This window comes from Cherax quadricarinatus, chromosome 23, assembly GCF_038502225.1.
Source record: "Cherax quadricarinatus isolate ZL_2023a chromosome 23, ASM3850222v1, whole genome shotgun sequence".
NCBI classification, from domain to species: domain Eukaryota; kingdom Metazoa; phylum Arthropoda; class Malacostraca; order Decapoda; family Parastacidae; genus Cherax; species Cherax quadricarinatus.
The window spans coordinates 7170142-7189855 of NC_091314.1; the positions used below are offsets into that span (position 1 = coordinate 7170142).

The window sequence follows — 19714 nt, forward strand, 5'->3', positions numbered from 1 at the left end:
GGAGGAGAAGGATGTCCCGGGGGTCAGCGCCCCCGCATCTCGGTCCATGACCAAATTATTCGGCAGGAGAATATAAAGTTAATATTGGACAAGTGTCTTTCATTACTACTCACCTATTCTACCAGTAGACAAGCGCTAAACCTGTAGGAGGGTCGTAAAGCGCCTGGGAAGTAGGGGGGGCGGGTGATGGTTTTGATCCAAGGGAAGTGAGACACGGAGAGCAGTTAGAACAGTTTATTAGTTCAGTTATAAGACCGTAGTTAATAACACAGTAATTATACAAGTATAACTTAAACAGCTTGGATATGATGTCAGTATCTGACGTCACTCTTGTTTTTTTCCAATGATGTCAACATGTGACGTCACTTTTCCAAAGACGTCACAAGAGAGTTGAAATTGCTAAGGTAACAATTCTTTGCCTCAAAAGTTGCTTGAAAGGTATTAAAAGTTCGTTGCTAGACACAAGAGGTGAGCGTGAAGCAAGAGAAAGAGAGAGAGAGAGAGAGAGAGAGAGAGAGAGAGAGAGAGAAAGAGAGAGAGAGAGAGACAGAGAGAGAGAGAGAGACAGAGAGAGACAGAGAGAGAGAGAGAGACAGAGACAGAGAGAGAGAGAGAGAGAGAGAGGAACAATAAAATAAGTAGTTTCTATCTTAAGATACGATATGTTGGAGAGAAAGATACTGGTAAAAGTTACTTTTACATTCAGTGCATTTATCTGCCTTAATTCAACAAATCGACAATCAGACAGCCACGGTGGAAGACAGCCAGGATGGGGCCACATTCCAGAGTGGCTATTTCTGGGTTGGTCTGCCTTCCTCACCCTGATGGGCAAGCACTAGGGATGCACACAAGGCTGTCGAGAAAAGTGTCACAAAGATTGGCCCCCTCACGGTAGGTTCCGCCTGGGTTACTACAAGATATACTTCACACTTACAAGAACGCCACATCAAAACACCATGCCTGCGGTAATACTTAGTATATTGATTACTTTCTAGTCTCAAAGACACCAATAATAACGACAAATGATCGTAGATCTGCCACACACACGAGTTCTCCTCGCTGCCCAACACCCAGTCCCATGCTCTCTTAAATAACGAAAAAACAAGACCAGACTAGTGTTTTGGTGTGAAGACGAGGAGGGGAAGGTGGACAATAAACACCGGTACCGGGCTCACAGCTGGCATGGGCTTGGGGTTGGAATCCATGAATTATCACAAAACATAGATTCGAAGCTCATAGAGAGAGCGAAATATTAATCGTTTTTTAAATCCACTAGTCTATCTTGGCATATTGGTTATATTTCTCTATTTCTGATTCTGAACTTTTTGTATGGATCTAAGAGTTTTTATGGTTTGTTACGAGAGTGACACTCGTGGTTATACTGAAGACATTAAATATGCCTAAGCACAGCGGTATATCATTATACTCGCATATATTCACAAAATACACATACAATGGAATACGATGTGGTACAAGTACAGGAAACATCTCGTATCCGACGCTCGTCTCGTTGGAACACTTGTGCAATTCTTAAACCTCACTTACTCAAGGATGGTCAGACTATCCTCACCCCTGACAATACACTCACAGGATGGTCAGACTATCCTCACCCCTGACAACACACTCACAGGATGGTCAGACTATCCTCACCCCTAACAACACACTCACAGGATGGTCAGACTATCCTCACCCCTGACAACACACTCACAGGATGGTCAGAGTATCCTCACCCCTGACAACACACTCACAGGATGGTCAGACTATCCTCACCCCTAACAACACACTCACAGGATGGTCAGACTATCCTCACCCCTAACAACACACTCACAGGATGGTCAGAGTATCCTCACCCCTGACAACACACTCACAGGATGGTCAGAGTATCCTCACCCCTGACAACACACAATAACACCATTTTGGGGACAAACTGGATACTATCAGCCGAATATACTTTAATCCCATAAATAGTGGTTAAAGTACACTCTCAACGTATATATACGGAGAGAAACACACACCTCGCACTGCATATATAGAGACACAACCCTCAGTATATATGTATACAAAGAGATGCGCACACCTCAGTGCAAATACAAAGAGTGATATACTCCTCTCAGTGTATAAACTACCGAGAGTCTGTATAATCCTACGGGCTTAGCGCTTCCCCCTTGATAATAATAATAATAATAATACGAGGCTACTGACCTACCCCTCACAAATAAGCTGTTATAGAGACAAAATACATACATTATTATCATGGTAACTAACGTTTCCAAAGGGAGAGTGTCCAGCATGTAGATCTACGTCGCTGCCACACACGGTAAGGAAGGATTTGATCACCAATAGTTCCCCACACAGTAATTAATAAATCGTAAATTATACATCAGGCGAATGAAAGCCGAACAAAATCAACACAATATTAAGTTAACAGTCATCCCTGTCCAGTGGTTAACATTATCAGGCAACGCTAGTTACCCCTGTTGAGGTTATCAGGCGGTTCATCTTTGGTAGTGCCATCCTCCGTGCCGATCACAACCAACCATCTTTCGAGGTTCAAGTCACGTTTAAGAATTACCAAGGGAAGGGAGGTGGTAAGGGGACGGAGGCAGTGCTCAAGGGAGGGAAGGGTGGAGTATAAGGGGCAAGGGGATAGTGCTCAAGGTAGGGAAGGGTGGAGTATAAGGGGATGGAGGCAGTGCTCAAGGTAGGGAAGGGCGGAGTATAAGGGGATGGAGGCAGTGCTCAAGGTAGGGATGGGTGGAGTATAAGGGGGTAAGGTTGTGGGGTATTGAAGGACAATGGAGGTGTTGGAGAGCAGGGGAAGGAAGGGTCTTAGATGCTGACATAATCATGGGACTTCCCCGTCAGTCTCTTCTCACCCTTGGTGTGCTCAACGATGTGCTCCGCCTGCAATATTGCAAGAAACATTCTTAGTAAACATGACTGATAAAAAATGGCAGTTTTGCAACTCAAAGAATCAAAGAAAGAAGGTGAAACTCATTGTTTTGAATCTTGCTTTGAGTGTGGCAGATGTTAGCCAGATGACCAACACCTGGGGGTGTTGCAGCGCCATCACCAGGGTTGTCACCACTGCAACAAGGTAGTGTCACCACTGCAACAAGGTAGTGTCACCACTGCAACAAGGTAGTGTCACCACTGGAACAAGGTAGTGTCACCACTGCAACAAGGTAGTGTCACCACTGCAACAAGGTAGTGTCACCACTGGAACAAGGTAGTGTCACCACTGCAACAAGGTAGTGTCACCACTGCAACAAGGTAGTGTTACCACTGCAACAAGGTAGTGTCACCACTGCAACAAAGTAGTGTCACCACTGCAACAAGGTAGTGTCACCACTGCAACAAGGTAGTGTTACCACTGCAACAAGGTAGTGTCACCACTGCAACAAAGTAGTGTCACCACTGCAACAAGGTAGTGTCACCACTGCAACAAGGTAGTGTCACCACTGCAACAAGGTAGTGTCACCACTGGAACAAAGTAGTGTCACCACTGTAACAAGGTAGTGTCACCACTGCAACAAGGTAATGTCACCACTGCAACAAGGTAGTGTCACCACTGCAACAAGGTAGTGTCACCACTGCAACAAGGTAGTGTCACCACTGGAACAAAGTAGTGTCACCACTGCAACAAGGTAGTGTCACCACTGGAACAAAGTAGTGTCACCACTGCAACAAAGTAGTGTCACCACTGCAACAAGGTAGTGTCACCACTGCAACAAGGTAGTGTTACCACTGCAACAAGGTAGTGTCACCACTGCAACAAAGTAGTGTCACCACTGCAACAAGGTAGTGTCACCACTGGAACAAAGTAGTGTCACCACTGCAACAAGGTAGTGTCACCACTGGAACAAAGTAGTGTCACCACTGCAACAAGGTAGTGTCACCACTGGAACAAAGTAGTGTCACCACTGCAACAAGGTAGTGTCACCACTGCAACAAGGTAGTGTCACCACTGCAACAAGGTAGTGTCACCACTGCAACAAGGTAGTGTCACCACTGCAACAAGGTAGTGTCACCACTGCAACAAAGTAGTGTCACCACTGCAACAAGGTAGTGTCACCACTGCAACAAGGTAGTGTCACCACTGCAACAAGGTAGTGTCACCACTGCAACAAGGTAGTGTCACCACTGCAACAAGGTAGTGTCACCACTGCAACAAAGTAGTGTCACCACTGCAACAAAGTAGTGTCACCACTGCAACAAAGTAGTGTCACCACTGCAACAAGGTAGTGTCACCACTGGAACAAAGTAGTGTCACCACTGCAACAAGGTAGTGTCACCACTGGAACAAAGTAGTGTCACCACTGCAACAAGGTAGTGTCACCACTGGAACAAAGTAGTGTCACCACTGCAACAAGGTAGTGTCACCACTGGAACAAACTAGTGTCACCACTGCAACAAAGTAGTGTCACCACTGCAACAAAGTAGTGTCACCACTGGAACAAAGTAGTGTCACCACTGCAACAAGGTAGTGTCACCACTGCAACAAAGTAGTGTCACCACTGCAACAAGGTAGTGTCACCACTGCAACAAGGTAGTGTCACCACTGCAACAAAGTAGTGTCACCACTGCAACAAGGTAGTGTCACCACTGCAACAAGGTAGTGTCACCACTGGAACAAAGTAGTGTCACCACTGCAACAAAGTAGTGTCACCACTGCAACAAGGTAGTGTCACCACTGCAACAAGGTAGTGTCACCACTGGAACAAAGTAGTGTCACCACTCCAACAAGGTAGTGTCACCACTGCAACAAGGTAGTGTCACCACTGGAACAAAGTAGTGTCACCACTGCAACAAGGTAGTGTCACCACTGCAACAAGGTAGTGTCACCACTGCAACAAGGTAGTGTCACCACTGCAACAAGGTAGTGTCACCACTGCAACAAGGTAGTGTCACCACTGCAACAAAGTAGTGTCACCACTGCAACAAGGTAGTGTCACCACTGCAACAAGGTAGTGTCACCACTGCAACAAGGTAGTGTCACCACTGCAACAAGGTAGTGTCACCACTGCAACAAGGTAGTGTCACCACTGCAACAAGGTAGTGTCACCACTGCAACAAGGTAGTGTCACCACTGCAACAAGGTAGTGTCACCACTGCAACAAGGTAGTGTCACCACTGCAACAAAGTAGTGTCACCACTGCAACAAGGTAGTGTCACCACTGCAACAAGGTAGTGTCACCACTGCAACAAGGTAGTGTCACCACTGCAACAAGGTAGTGTCACCACTGCAACAAGGTAGTGTCACCACTGCAACAAGGTAGTGTCACCACTGCAACAAGGTAGTGTCACCACTGCAACAAGGTAGTGTCACAATTACCTCGTTTTTCCCCATCATTAAAAAAATTATTACTTGTTAAAATATACAAAGATAATTAATTTTTAATTATTGAAATTTTCGCGAGAAAAATAATTTGAAATATATTACAAAATTTTTGACCTGCAGGATAGACAATATTAATAATAATAATAATAATAATAATAATAATAATAATAATAATAATAATAATAATAATAATAATAATAATAATAATAATAATAATATTTATTATTATTATTATTATTATTATTATTATTATTATTATTATTATTATTATTATTATTATTATTATTATTATTATTATTATTATTATTATTATTGTTGTTGTTGTTGTTGTTGTTGTTATTGTTATGAAAAGCAAGAAGTGACCTGATTTCCCCTAAAAGTGATCACTATAAGCAAAAAAGTGACCTGATTTCCCCTAAAAGTGACCACGACAAGCAAAAAGTGACCTGATTTCCCCTAAAAGTGATCACTATAAGCAAAAAAGTGACCTGATTTCCCCTAAAAGTGATCACGACAAGCAAAAAGTGACCTGATTTCCCCTAAAAGTGATCACTATAAGCAAAAAAGTGACCTGATTTCCCCTAAAAGTGACCACGACAAGCAGATGTTAACATCAGAGCATGCAACATTAATCAACATGCAACACTGAGACAAAATGATCACAAGACCAACCCTGCAACTGACCAAACTGTCGGATATAAATCTAAATTTGACCAGAGTCTGGTCAGAATGAAGAGGAAGTGTCCGGGAGGTCGTGTGAACTTTGACCGCCGCTACAACTGATCTACAGATGATATATTGAATAAACTGATAGATAAAAAGGACACATTTTTCAATTTCAGAGGCAGATGTATTTTACATGTTTTAAAAAAACCCATGCAGATCTATAGACGTTTTGAACTGACAGCTGAGGACAAGACTGGAAAAACCAGCGTCAGTGAAACAAGAAGAAGAAGAAGAAGAAGAAGAAGAAGAAGAAGAAGAAGAAGAAGAAGAAGTAGAAGACGAAGAAGGAGAAGAAGAAAAAGAAGATGAAGAAATAAATGCAGTAGCAGTAGTGGTATTAGTGCTTACAGTAGTAATAATAGTAGTACTAGTAGCAGTAATAGTAGTAGTAATAGTAGCAATAGCAGTACTAGTATTAATAATAATGGTAGTAATAGCAATGGGTAGTAGTAGTAGTAGTAGTAGCAATGGGTAATAATAGTAGTAGCAGTGATGGTAGTAGTAGTAGTAGTAATGGTAGTGGTAGTAGTAGCAGTAGCAATGGTAGTAGTAGCAGTAGCAATGGTAGTAGTAGCAGTAATAGTAGTAGTAGTAGTAGTAGCAATGGTAGCACTAGTAGTAATGATAATGGTAGTAATAGCAATGGGTAGTAGTAGTAGTAGCAATGGGTAATAGTAGTAGTAGCAGTGGTGGTAGTAGTAGCAGTAGTATTAGTAGTGGTAGTAGTAGCAATAGCAACGTTAGTAGTAGCAGTAGCAATGGTAGTAGTAGCAATAGCAATGGTAGTACTAGTAGTAATGGTAATGGTAGTAGTAGTAGTAGTAGTAGGAATGTGTAGTAGAATGGGTGGTAGTAGTATTAGTAATGGTAGTGGTAGTAGTATTAGTAATGGTAGTGGTAGTAGTAGCAATGGTAGTAGTAGCAGTAGCAATGGTAGTAGTAGCAGTAGCAATGGTAGTAGTAGGTAGTAGTGGTGGAAAACTCACAGGATGAGAGACGAAACATCAAGTCACACCTTGAAGAATCTTACTCCTTAGCAGACTCCGCCTTTACCTGTTCTGATGCTACGTGACCAATGCAGATCATGGGATCCTTGAAGTATCCACACAGCTGCAGGTGGAACAACATTGTTAGTGCATGAATCATCCACACAGCTGCAGGTGGAACAACATTGTTAGTGCATGAATCATCCACACAGCTGCAGGTGGAACAACATTGTTAGTGCATGAATCATCCACACAGCTGCAGGAGGAACAACATTGTTAGTGCATGAATCATCCACACAGCTGCAGGTGGAACAATATTGTTAGTGCATGAATCATCCACACAGCTGCAGGTGGAACAACATTGTTAGTGCATGAATCATCTACACAGCTGCAGGTGGAACAACATTGTTAGTGCATGAATCATCCACACAGCTGCAGGTGGAACAACATTGTTAGTGCATGAATCATCCACACAGCTGCAGGTGGAACAACATTGTTAGTGCATGAATCATCCACACAGCTGCAGGAGGAACAACATTGTTAGTGCATGAATCATCCACACAGCTGCAGGAGGAACAACATTGTTAGTGCATGAATCATCCACACAGCTGCAGGTGGAACAATATTGTTAGTGCATGAATCATCCACACAGCTGCAGGAGGAACAACATTGTTAGTGCATGAATCATCCACACAGCTGCAGGTGGAACAACATTGTTAGTGCATGAATCATCCACACAGCTGCAGGTGGAACAACATTGTTAGTGCATGAATCATCCACACAGCTGCAGGTGGAACAACATTGTTAGTGCATGAATCATCCACACAGCTGCAGGAGGAACAACATTGTTAGTGCATGAATCATCCACACAGCTGCAGGAGGAACAACATTGTTAGTGCATGAATCATCCACACAGCTGCAGGTGGAACAACATTGTTAGTGCATGAATCATCCACACAGCTGCAGGTGGAACAACATTGTTAGTGCATGAATCATCCACACAGCTGCAGGAGGAACAACATTGTTAGTGCATGAATCATCCACACAGCTGCAGGAGGAACAACATTGTTAGTGCATGAATCATCCACACAGCTGCAGGTGGAACAACATTGTTAGTGCATGAATCATCCACACAGCTGCAGGAGGAACAACATTGTTAGTGCATGAATCATCCACACAGCTGCAGGAGGAACAACATTGTTAGTGCATGAATCATCTACACAGCTGCAGGTGGAACAACATTGTTAGTGCATGAATCATCCACACAGCTGCAGGAGGAACAACATTGTTAGTGCATGAATCATCTACACAGCTGCAGGTGGAACAACATTGTTAGTGCATGAATCATCCACACAGCTGCAGGAGGAACAACATTGTTAGTGCATGAATCATCTACACAGCTGCAGGTGGAACAACATTGTTAGTGCATGAATCATCCACACAGCTGCAGGTGGAACAACATTGTTAGTGCATGAATCATCTACACAGCTGCAGGTGGAACAACATTGTTAGTGCATGAATCATCCACACAGCTGCAGGAGGAACAACATTGTTAGTGCATGAATCATCCACACAGCTGCAGGTGGAACAATATTGTTAGTGCATGAATCATCCACACAGCTGCAGGAGGAACAACATTGTTAGTGCATGAATCATCCACACAGCTGCAGGTGGAACAACATTGTTAGTGCATGAATCATCCACACAGCTGCAGGAGGAACAACATTGTTAGTGCATGAATCATCCACACAGCTGCAGGTGGAACAACATTGTTAGTGCATGAATCATCCACACAGCTGCAGGAGGAACAACATTGTTAGTGCATGAATCATCCACACAGCTGCAGGTGGAACAACATTGTTAGTGCATGAATCATCCACACAGCTGCAGGAGGAACAATATTGTTAGTGCATGAATCATCCACACAGCTGCAGGAGGAACAACATTGTTAGTGCATGAATCATCCACACAGCTGCAGGTGGAACAACATTGTTAGTGCATGAATCATCCACACAGCTGCAGGTGGAACAATATTGTTAGTGCATGAATCATCCACACAGCTGCAGGAGGAACAACATTGTTAGTGCATGAATCATCCACACAGCTGCAGGTGGAACAATATTGTTAGTGCATGAATCATCCACACAGCTGCAGGTGGAACAACATTGTTAGTGCATGAATCATCCACACAGCTGCAGGAGGAACAATATTGTTAGTGCATGAATCATCTACACAGCTGCAGGAGGAACAACATTGTTAGTGCATGAGCAATGACCTAAGACACAAATACTTTACAATGTTACAATGTACCAATATATTTGGTACAGTTCATTCACAGTCATAACGTTACTATGTTATACTAGTGAACTGGTCATTCTCAGGTCACTGTGGTTCTTCAGATGATGGAAGGAAGGAAGGAAAGAAGGAAGGAAGGAAGGAAGAAAGGAAGGAAGGAGGGAAGGAGGGAGAACGAAGATAGGGAGGTAAGAAACACAGAGGGAGCAAATGCTCCACGTACATACAAATTTGTTAACGAGTTATTAGAATAACAAATCTGCTGGAAAAATCAATATTGTGCTATACACAGATTTAATATAATTTTAATTCTGGAATTCTAAATTGTGAAAGACAGCATCTGGGTTGGGTTTCGATCGTGTGGAAGATTGTAATTGCTCCACACCAAACAAACTGCAGTGTCTGCTAACAGAATCAAAACTCCAGTTAACAACTCTGGATAACAAACATCTAGTGTCCAGGAGCTGTATGTTGAACCGTACAAATAAAGTTTGGAAATTCGCATTGAAAAACATACCCTTATCTTTCTATAAACAGGTAACGGGAAGTAACAAACGGGTAGTTACCGTTTTGGGCGCCTGGCGATGACGCCGCACCACTTGACAACAGAGACCGCGACCAATCTCACACTCGGAGCTGACGGTACAAGGCTCACCTGTGGAGGAGGAGGAGGAGGTGATGCTTGAGTCTGTGTTTGTGTGTGTGTACTCACCTATTTGTGGTTGTAGGGTTGAGTCACAACTCCTAGCCCCTCCTCCTTGCTGGTCGGTGCGAGGTGTGTGTGTGTGTGACTGAAGAAATGCTTCCTAACATCTTTGTGACTCATCTGAGTCTTCAACTTGCAGTTGTGACTCCTTGTTGCTGTGTCCCATCTCTGAAACATTCTGTCACTATCCCACTGTTAATTTCTCTCAGTGCTTTATGTCGTGATCATGTTCCCCTGTGTGTGTGTGTGTGTGTGTGTGTGTGTGTGTGTGTGTGTGTGTGTGTGTGTGTGTGTGTGTGTGTGTGTGTGTGTGTGTGTGTGTGTGTGTGTGTGTGTGTGTGTGTGTGTGTGTGTGTGTGTGTGTGTGTGTGTGTGTGTGTGTGTGTATGTGTGTGTGTGTGTGTGTGTGTGTGTGTGTGTGTGTGTGTGTGTGTATGTATGTGTGTGTGTGTGTGTGTGTGTGTGTGTGTGTGTGTGTGTGTGTGTGTGTGTGTGTGTGTGTGTATGTGTGTGTGTGTGTGTGTGTGTGTGTGTGTGTGTGTGTGTGTGTGTGTGTGTGTGTGTGTGTGTGCACTCACCTATATGTACTCACCTATATGTGGTTGCAGGGGTCGAGTCATAGCTCCTGGCCCCGCCTCTTAACTGATCGATACTAATTCACTCTCTCCCTACTCCATGATCTTTGTCATACCTCTTCTTGAAGCTATTTATGGAACTTGCTTCCACTACTTCACTCTCCAGATTATTCCGCTTCCTGTCAACTCTAAGGCTAAAGAAATACTTCCTAACATCGCTATGACTCTTCTGGGTTTTCAGCTTCCAATTGTGTCCCTTTGTTCCTGTTTCCCATCTCTGAAACATTCGATCCCTGTCCACCTTGTCAATCCCTCTAAGTATTTTATACGTTGTTATCATGTCCCCTCTATCCCTCCTATCCTCTAGTGTCATCAGGTTGAGTTCCCTTAACCTCTCATCATAAGACATATCCCTCAGTTCCGGGACTAATCGTGTTGCAAATTTTTGCACATTCTCCAATTTCTTGACGTGTTTGACTAGGTGAGGGTTCCATACTGGCGCTGCATACTCCAGTATAGGCCTTACGTACACTGTGTACAATGTCGTGAATGACTCCTTACTCAGATGTCTAAACGCCAATCTCAGGTTTGCCAATCTCCCATATGCTGCAGCAGTTATTTGATTGATGTGTGCCTCAGGGGACATGTTCGTTATAATGCTTACCCCAAGATCCTTTTCTTTAATTGACGTTTACAGCTTTAGATTTCCTAACCTGTACGCTGTCTGCGGTCTTCTGTGTCCTTCCCCAATTTTCATGACCTTACACTTACTGAGGTTAAACTCCAGCAGCCATTTGTCGGACCATACTTGTAGTCTGTCCAGATCCCTTTGTAATCTTAACTGATCCTCGCCCACTTGTATTCTCCTCATCAGTTTCACATCATCAGCGAACAGTGACACTTTTGAATCCATTCCTTCCACCATGTCATTCACGTATACAAGAAACAGCACCGGGCCTATGACTGAACCTTGTGGAACCCCACTCGACACATGCGCCCACTCCGACACTTCAGCACGTACCAACACTTGTTGTTTCCTTCCTGTCAGGTATTCCCTGATCCACTGCAGTACTTTCCCTGTTATTCCTGCCTGCTCTTCTAATTTTTGCACCAGTCTCTTGTGTGGTACTGTGTCAAAAGCCTTCTTGCAGTCTAAAAAGATGCAATCTACCCATCCCTCTCACTACTGTCTTACTTCTGTTACCTTATCGTAGAACTCAAGGATTTCCCATCTCTGAAGCCGTGCTGACTGTCATGTATGAGCCCAATCTCATCAATGTGTTCCACCACTCTTCTCCTGATAATCTTTTCCATGACTTTACATACTATATAAGTCAGTGACACTGGTCTGTAGTTTAACGCTGCCTGTCTGTCTCCTTTCTTAAAAATTGGAACTACATATGCTGTCTTCCACGCTTCAGGCAACTGCCCAGTTTCGATAAATTTACTGAAGATTACCACTAGCGGCACACACAGTTCCTCTGCTCCCTCTCTCAGTATCCATGGAGATATGTTATCTGGGCCCACCGCCTTTGAGGTATCTAGTTCGTCTAGCAGTTTCTTCACCTCTACCTTGGTTATGTGTATTGTGTCCAGCACCTGCTGGTGCACCCTACCTCCACAGTTTGCTGGAAGCATTCCTGACTCTATTGTGAATACTTCTCTAAATCTTTTGTTTAGTTCATCACATACTTCTTGGTCACTCTTCGTCAGCTTCCCTCCTTCTTTCCTCAGCCTGATTACCTGGTCCTTGACTGTTGTTTTTCTCCTAATGTAACTGTATAACAACTTTGGTTCAGATTTGGCTTTTGATGCTGTGTTGTTCTCGAATTGCCTCTGGGCCTCTCTCCTTATCCTTGCATATTCGTTTCTGGTTCTTCTGCTCAGCTCCTTGTTTTCTTGAGTCCTTTGCCTGCTATACCTTTTCCATGCTCTCACACACTTGGCTTTGGCCTCTTTACACCTCCAATTAAACCATGGGCTCACTCAGGTCTTACCATTTTTTCTGTTGCCCTTTGGTATGAACCTTTCCTTTGCCTCCCTGCACTTAGTGGTCACTATTTCCATCATTTCATTTACTGTCTTTCCATCTAGTTCTCTTTCCCACTGCACTTCATGCAGGAAACTTCTCATTCCTATGTAGTCCCCTTTTTTGAAGTTCAATTTCTCTCTTTGTTCTCGTGCTGCTGCATTCTCCACTGTTAACTCAACAAGATATTCAAAGCTCAGGACATCATGATCACTAGCGCCAAGGGGTCTTTCGTGGGTGATATCCCTTATGTCTGAACTATTCAAGGTGAATATGAGATCCAGCCTTGCTGCAACATCCTCTCTCTCTCTCTGGCTGTATCCCTAACATGTTGATGCATGAAGTTCTCCAATACAGTCTCCAACATCTTAGCCCTCCATGTTTCTGGTCTCCCATGTGGCTCTAGGTTTTCCCAGTCAATGTCTTTATGATTGAAATCCCCCATTATAAGCAATTTTGTCCTACCCATATGAGCCCTCCTGGCCACTTCAGCTAGTGTGCCCATCATTGCCCTATTGTGCACATCATACTCTTCTCTTGTTCTCCTGCTGTTAAGTGGTGTGTGTGTGTGTGTGTAAAACTGGAGTTAAGAGTTCTCTAAAACCGGTTGTGGTGGTTGTCTGGTTAATAGGATTTGAAACCTATCGACTGCACGAGAATCATTAAGAGCACATGACACCTGTCCACCACAAGTCAATAATATTTTAATCACTGAAATATTAATCATACATAAACTCTGGCTACTTATACACTTAAGGATATACACACCTCACTGCGTATATCTTAGAGACCTTCTGGGTATTTTCTACGTCATAATCAAGTCTCACCTGACCTGGGATGAAGGGAAGAGTGCACGAGGAGGAACTTACTGTAACGCTTCTTGCCCTGGAAGAGAACACAGGCGCCCAGGTCACAGATGAGACCAGCGGCACACTCGTTGTCAGTGGCGCACGATGAACCTTCTCTCTGACCCAGAGAACTCATGCAGGTCCCGGAGGCTGTCACGGAGAAATAAGTAGTCAAATATAATCAGAGAAAGAGACACACAATTAGAGAGAGAGGGAGAATCAGAGAGAGAGACAGAGAGAAACAGCGTGAAATAAGCTTTTATGCCACAAGACGGGCAGAAAGCAGCAACTTCACTCTGGCTGTACCCTTCTCCAGAACATCACTCCATCTGAGATCATACATACCCAGGATGACTCGAGTATGGAACACATTCGTACAGCATAATGATGTCAACGAGATAAAGTCAGTTGATCAAATGAAAATGCTGGCCCACAGATGGCTCCAACTTCATCCTGTTCCCTACTTGTATGTCTCATAACAATAAAAATGCTTTCAAATGAGCTGATGTAGGTAACAGCTCTTAGCTTGCCAATAAAGTTAGGAATCCTTAACCTGTTAGCTTGTCAATAAAGCTAGGGATCCTTAACCTTGTCAAACCCTGTTATTATTATTATTATTATTATTATTATTATTATTATTATTATTATTATTATTGTTATTATTATTAAAACCTGTGCGAAACAATAAACACAGAGGGATGATATAATGCCTGAGAAGCAGAGATAATCGGGCTTGATCCAAGGAAGGAGAGGGGGCATAGGCTTCATTTCCTTGAATCATGAGCCCTTTACTGACATCAAGGTAACCTTGGTCCATGATGTTCATAATACACACGATCTTAACACATGCCCAGGTATGCCCAGGGCACCGGTCAGGAGCCCCACACACACCAGCAGCAGCAGCAGCAGCAGCAGCAGCAGCAGCAGCAGCAGGAAGCAGAGCTGCAGTGCTATTGCAGCTGCAGCTGCTGCTTGCTTGGGCTTAAGAGCAGCTGCTGCTGCTAGCAGCAGCGAGCAGCAGCAGCTTGCAGCAGCAGCTGCAGCTGCTTGGCAGCAGCAAGCGCTGCTAGCTTGCAGCAGCGAGCCAACCGCAGCTGCGCTTAGCGGTTGGCAGCAGCAGCTGCAGCAAGGCAGCAGTTGCGCGCTGCTGCAGCAGCAGCGCAGCAGCTGCAGCAAGCAGCTTGCGCAGCAGCAACCAGCAGCCACCAGCTGCCACCAGCAGCAGCAGCAGCAGCAGCAGCAGCAGCAGCAGCAGCAGCAGCAGCAAGCAGCAGCAGCAGTTGCAGCACCAGCAGCAGCAGCAGCAGCAGCAGCAGCAGCAGCAGCAGCAGCAGCAGCAGCAGCAGCAGGAAGCAGCAGGAGGAGACGGCAGAGTTGTGTATTTTGTAACGGCTCATGTGCATTATCTTCATATATACATATATATATATATATATATATATATATATATATATATATATATACAGTATACGTGGGTGACACAAGACACCCCACGTCCAGTATTCTTCAGGTCGATAACAGCAGCTGAAATTGCCTTGGGAATGAGGGAAGGGGGGGGAGGGGGAGGGGATGTGAGGCCGGAAATGGGAATGGAGGGTAAGAGGAAATGAGAGAGGAAAGGAAGAGGAGAAAAACAGAAGAAGGGAGGGAAAGGTAAAAGCAAGGTAGGGAGGGAAGAATCAAGGGATTGAAGGAGAAAGAGAGGGAGGGAGGGAGGGAGGGAGGGAGGGTCATTAAGGTGGTCACTTACCAGTACACGAGGGTCATTAAGGTTGTCACTTACCAGTACACGAATGTCATTAAGGTGGTCACTTACCAGTACGCGAGGGTCATTAAGGTTGCCACTTACCAGTACACGAGGGTCATTAAGATGATCACTTACCAGTACTCGAATGTCATTAAGGTAGTCACTTACCAGTACACGAGGGTTATTAAGGTAGTCACCAGTACACGAGGGTCATTAAGGTTGTCGCTTACCAGTACATGAGGGTAGTCACTTACCAGTACACGAGGGTAGTCACTTACCAGTAGACGAATGTCATTACGGTGGTCACTTACCAGTACACGAGGGTCAATAAGGTAGTCACTTACCAGTACACGAGGGTTATCAAGGTAGTCACTTACCAGTACACGTGGGCCATTAAGTTGGTCACTTACCAGTACACGAGGGCCATTAAGGTGGTCACTTACCAGTACACGAGGGTCATTAAGGTGGTCACTTACCAGTACACGTGGGTTATTAAGGTGGTCACTTACCAGTCCACGAGGGTCATTAAGGTGGTCACTTACCAGTACACGTGGGTTATTAAGGTGGTCACTTACCAGTCCACGATGGTTATTAAGGTGGTCACTTACCAGTACACGTGGGTTATTAAGGTGGTCACTTACCAGTACACGAGGGTCATTAAGGTGGTCACTTACCAGTACACGAGGGTCATTAAGGTGGTCACTTACCAGTACACGAGGGTCATTAAGGTGGTCACTTACCAGTACACGAGAGTCATTAAGGTGGTCACTTACCAGTACACGAGGGTCATTAAGGTGGTCACTTACCAGTACACGAGAGTCATTAAGGTAGTCACTTACCAGTACACGAGGGTCATTAAGGTGGTCACTTACCAGTACACGAGGGTCATTAAGGTAGTCACTTACCAGTACACGAGGGTCATTAAGGTGGTCACTTACCAGTACACGTGGGTCATTAAGGTGGTCACTTACCAGTACACGAGGGTCATTAAGGTGGTCACTTACCAGTACACGAGGGTCCTTAATGTGGTCACTTACCAGTACACGAGGGTCATTAAGGTGGTCACTTACCAGTACACGAGGGTCATTAAGATGGTCACTTACCAGTACCCGAGGGTCATTAATGTGGTCACTTACCAGTACACGAGGGTCATTAAGGTGGTCACTTACCAGTACACGAGGGTCATTAAGGTGGTCACTTACCAGTACACGAGGGTCATTAAGGTGGTCACTTACCAGTACACGAGGGGCATTATGGTGGTCACTTACCAGTACACGTGGGTCATTAAGGTGGTCACTTACCAGTACACGAGGGTCATTAAGGTGGTCACTTACCAGTACACGAGGGTCATTAAGGTGGTCACTTACCAGTACACGAGGGTCATTAAGGTGGTCACTTACCAGTACACGAGGGTCATTAAGGTGGTCACTTACCAGTACACGAGGGTCATTAAGGTAGTCACTTACCAGTACACGAGGGTCATTAAGGTGGTCACTTACCAGAACACGAGGGTCATTAAGGTAGTCACTTACCAGTACACGAGGGTCATTAAGGTGGTCACTTACCAAAACACGAGGGTCATTAAGGTGGTCACTTACCAGGAACTGAACAACCTCTATCAATGCTGAGAGGACCTACCACCTCATCCTCCATTGTTTACAGGAACTGAACAACCTCTATCAAGCCTGAGGGGACTAACCACCTCATCTTCCACTGTTTACGGGATATAGTCTTAGCACTGAAGAGACGAAAGGCCACAGGTGAAAGAAACGTCTCCATAACAAAGATATACAGGTGTTACACATGTGTCTTGTTTACATACAAGGAATACCTGAACGATACATAGAGGGTACCTGAAGGATTGTGTCCGAGGGTCAACCTGAAGGATTGTGTCCGAGGGTCAACCTGAAGGATTGTGTCCGAGGGTCAACCTGAAGGATTGTGTCCGAGGGTCAACCTGAAGGATTGTGTCCGAGGGTCAACCTGAAGGATTGTGTCCGAGGGTCAACCTGAAGGATTGTGTCCGAGGGTCAACCTGAAGGATTGTGTCCGGTCCTAGACCAGTGAGTCATAAACAGTCATTTTAAGAACTGTTTCACTGTCATCCACTTATTGGATGACATCCATCCTACCTTCATCCACTTTCCTCCTCCTCCTCCTCCTCCTCCTCCTCCTCTTCCTCTTCCTCTTCCTCCTGCTTCTTCCCATTTTCGTTATTTCCTAATCTGAATGTATGGAGGGATGTGAGGGGCCGTAAGGGCGAAGACTCCATCAATCTCTTCCCTTCTCTGGCCCTTAAATGTTCGTCCTTGGTTGTGAGAGGCAGGGTGGGTAGGAGGGAGGCACGGAAGAGAAGAAATTGTCCCCTCCCTCTTTTCATTTGTTTCTCTCTTGCTTATTCTTCTCCAACCCTCTGTCTCTCACTCTGTCTTCTTTACCTGTCTCCCTCTATGCATTATTCTTCTCTCCTTGCTCTCCTTTTCCCCTCTTTCCTCCTTTCCTTCACCCCTCTCCCTCTGTACCCCTTCCCTCCTCTTCATTACCTCTCTCTCTCTCTTTCTCTCTTTCTCTCTCTCTCTCTCTCTCTCTCTCTCTCTCTCTCTCTCTCTCTCTCTCTCTCTCTCTCTCTCTCTCTCTCTCTCTCTCTCTCTCTCTCTCTCTCTCTCTCTTCCTCACCTTCTTCAAAGCCTCTAACAATGTTCCACCAGCAATAAAATCAAACAAAACAACGTCATTTTCATTAAGTTACTTTCACTAACAAAGTCATTTTCAATAACAACGTCACTTTCGCTAAATCACTTTCACTAATGAAGTCTCTTTCACTAAGTCACTTTCAATAACAAAGTCACTTTCACTAAGTCACTTTCATTAACAAAGTCAATTTCACTAAGTCACTTTCATTAACAAAGTCCCCTTCACTAGCAAAGTCACTTTCACAGCTGCGCAACACACTAATTAATTTTATTACGAAGAAACGTAATTGAGATATAAAACGTAAGAAGATAATTAAGAAATGATTATAGCATATAATCTGCACAATAAATATAACCTGAAGGTAATGGTAATTAAGAATAATTATAGCAGTTTGTGATTATATCAGCTTTTAATTGCTGTAAGAAAGAGAATTTATAATTTGTACTCATAATATATATATATATATATATATATATATATAATATATATATATATATATATATATATATATATATATAATATATATATATATATTATTATCACACTGGCCGATTCCCACCAAGGCAGGGTGGCCCTGAAAAGAAAAACTTTCACCATCATTCACTCCATCACTGTCTTGCCGAGAAAGGTGCTTTTACACTACAGTTTTTAAACTGCAACATTAACACCCCTCCTTCAGAGTGCAGGCACTGTACTTCCCATCTCCAGGACTCAAGTCCGGCCTGCCAGGTTTCCTGAACCCCTTCATAAATGTTACTTTGCTCACACTCCAACAGCACGTCAAGTACTAAAAACCATTCATCTCCATTCACTCCTATCAAACACGCTCACGCATGCCTGCTGGAAGTCCAAGCCCCTCGTACACAAAACCTCCTTTACCCCCTCCTCCAACCTTTCCTAGGCCGACCCTACCCGCCTTCCTTCCACTACAGACTGATACACTCTTGAAGTCATTCTGCTTTTCAGCTCCATTCTCTCTAGCATGTCGAACCACCTCAACAACCCTTCCTCAGCCCTCTGGACAACAGTTTTGGTAATCCCACCTCCTCCTAATTTCCAAACTACGATTCTCTGCATTATATTCACACCACACATTGCCCTCAGACATGACATATCCACTGCCTCCAGCTTTCTCCTCGCTGCAACATTCATCACCCATGCTTCACACCCATATAGAGTGTTGGATAAAACTATACTCTCATACATTTCCCCTCTTTGCCTCCAAGGACAAAGTTCTTTGTCTCCACAGACTCCTAAGTGCACCACTCACCCTTTTCCCCTCATCAATTCTATGATTCACCTCATCCTTCATAGACCCATCCATCACATGTCCACTCCCAAATATCTGAATACATTCCTCCTCCATACTCTCTCCCTCCAATCTGATATCCAATCTTTCATCACCTAATCTTTTGTTATCCTCATAACCTTACTCTTTCCTGTATTCACTTTTAATTTTCTTCTTTTGCACACCCTACGAAATTCATCCACCAATCTATATACATATATACATATATATCTATATATATATCTATATATATATCTATATATATATATATATATATATATATATATATATATATATATATATATATATATATATATATATATATATAAGATGAGTCCACCTCTTGTGTAAATTGTGGGACCCATAGGCCTCGGAGAAGTGGATAAAAAGGTCTTGAAGGATAAATATATATATATATATATATATATATATATATATATATATATATATATATATATATATATATATATATGTATATA

At 43.8% G+C, this 19714-nt stretch overlaps 1 protein-coding gene across 2 annotated transcripts in view; it reads right to left on the minus strand.

Moving 5' to 3' along the window:
- Positions 1-220: 220 nt before the first annotated feature.
- spab (space blanket) overlaps positions 221-19714 on the minus strand; it is a 118950-nt gene continuing 99456 nt past the window's right edge. The window contains exons 5-8 of one of the 2 annotated variants that reach the window (XM_070087818.1): positions 13528-13656; positions 9915-10003; positions 7054-7177; positions 221-2904 (exon numbers count right to left, since the gene is read on the minus strand). In XM_070087818.1, the coding sequence (XP_069943919.1) occupies positions 7094-7177; positions 9915-10003; positions 13528-13656 (302 nt within the window). In that variant the 3' untranslated portion in view covers positions 221-2904; positions 7054-7093. The remainder of the gene's footprint in view (positions 2905-7053; positions 7178-9914; positions 10004-13527; positions 13657-19714) is intronic. The other variant, XM_070087817.1, reaches the window with a different exon arrangement.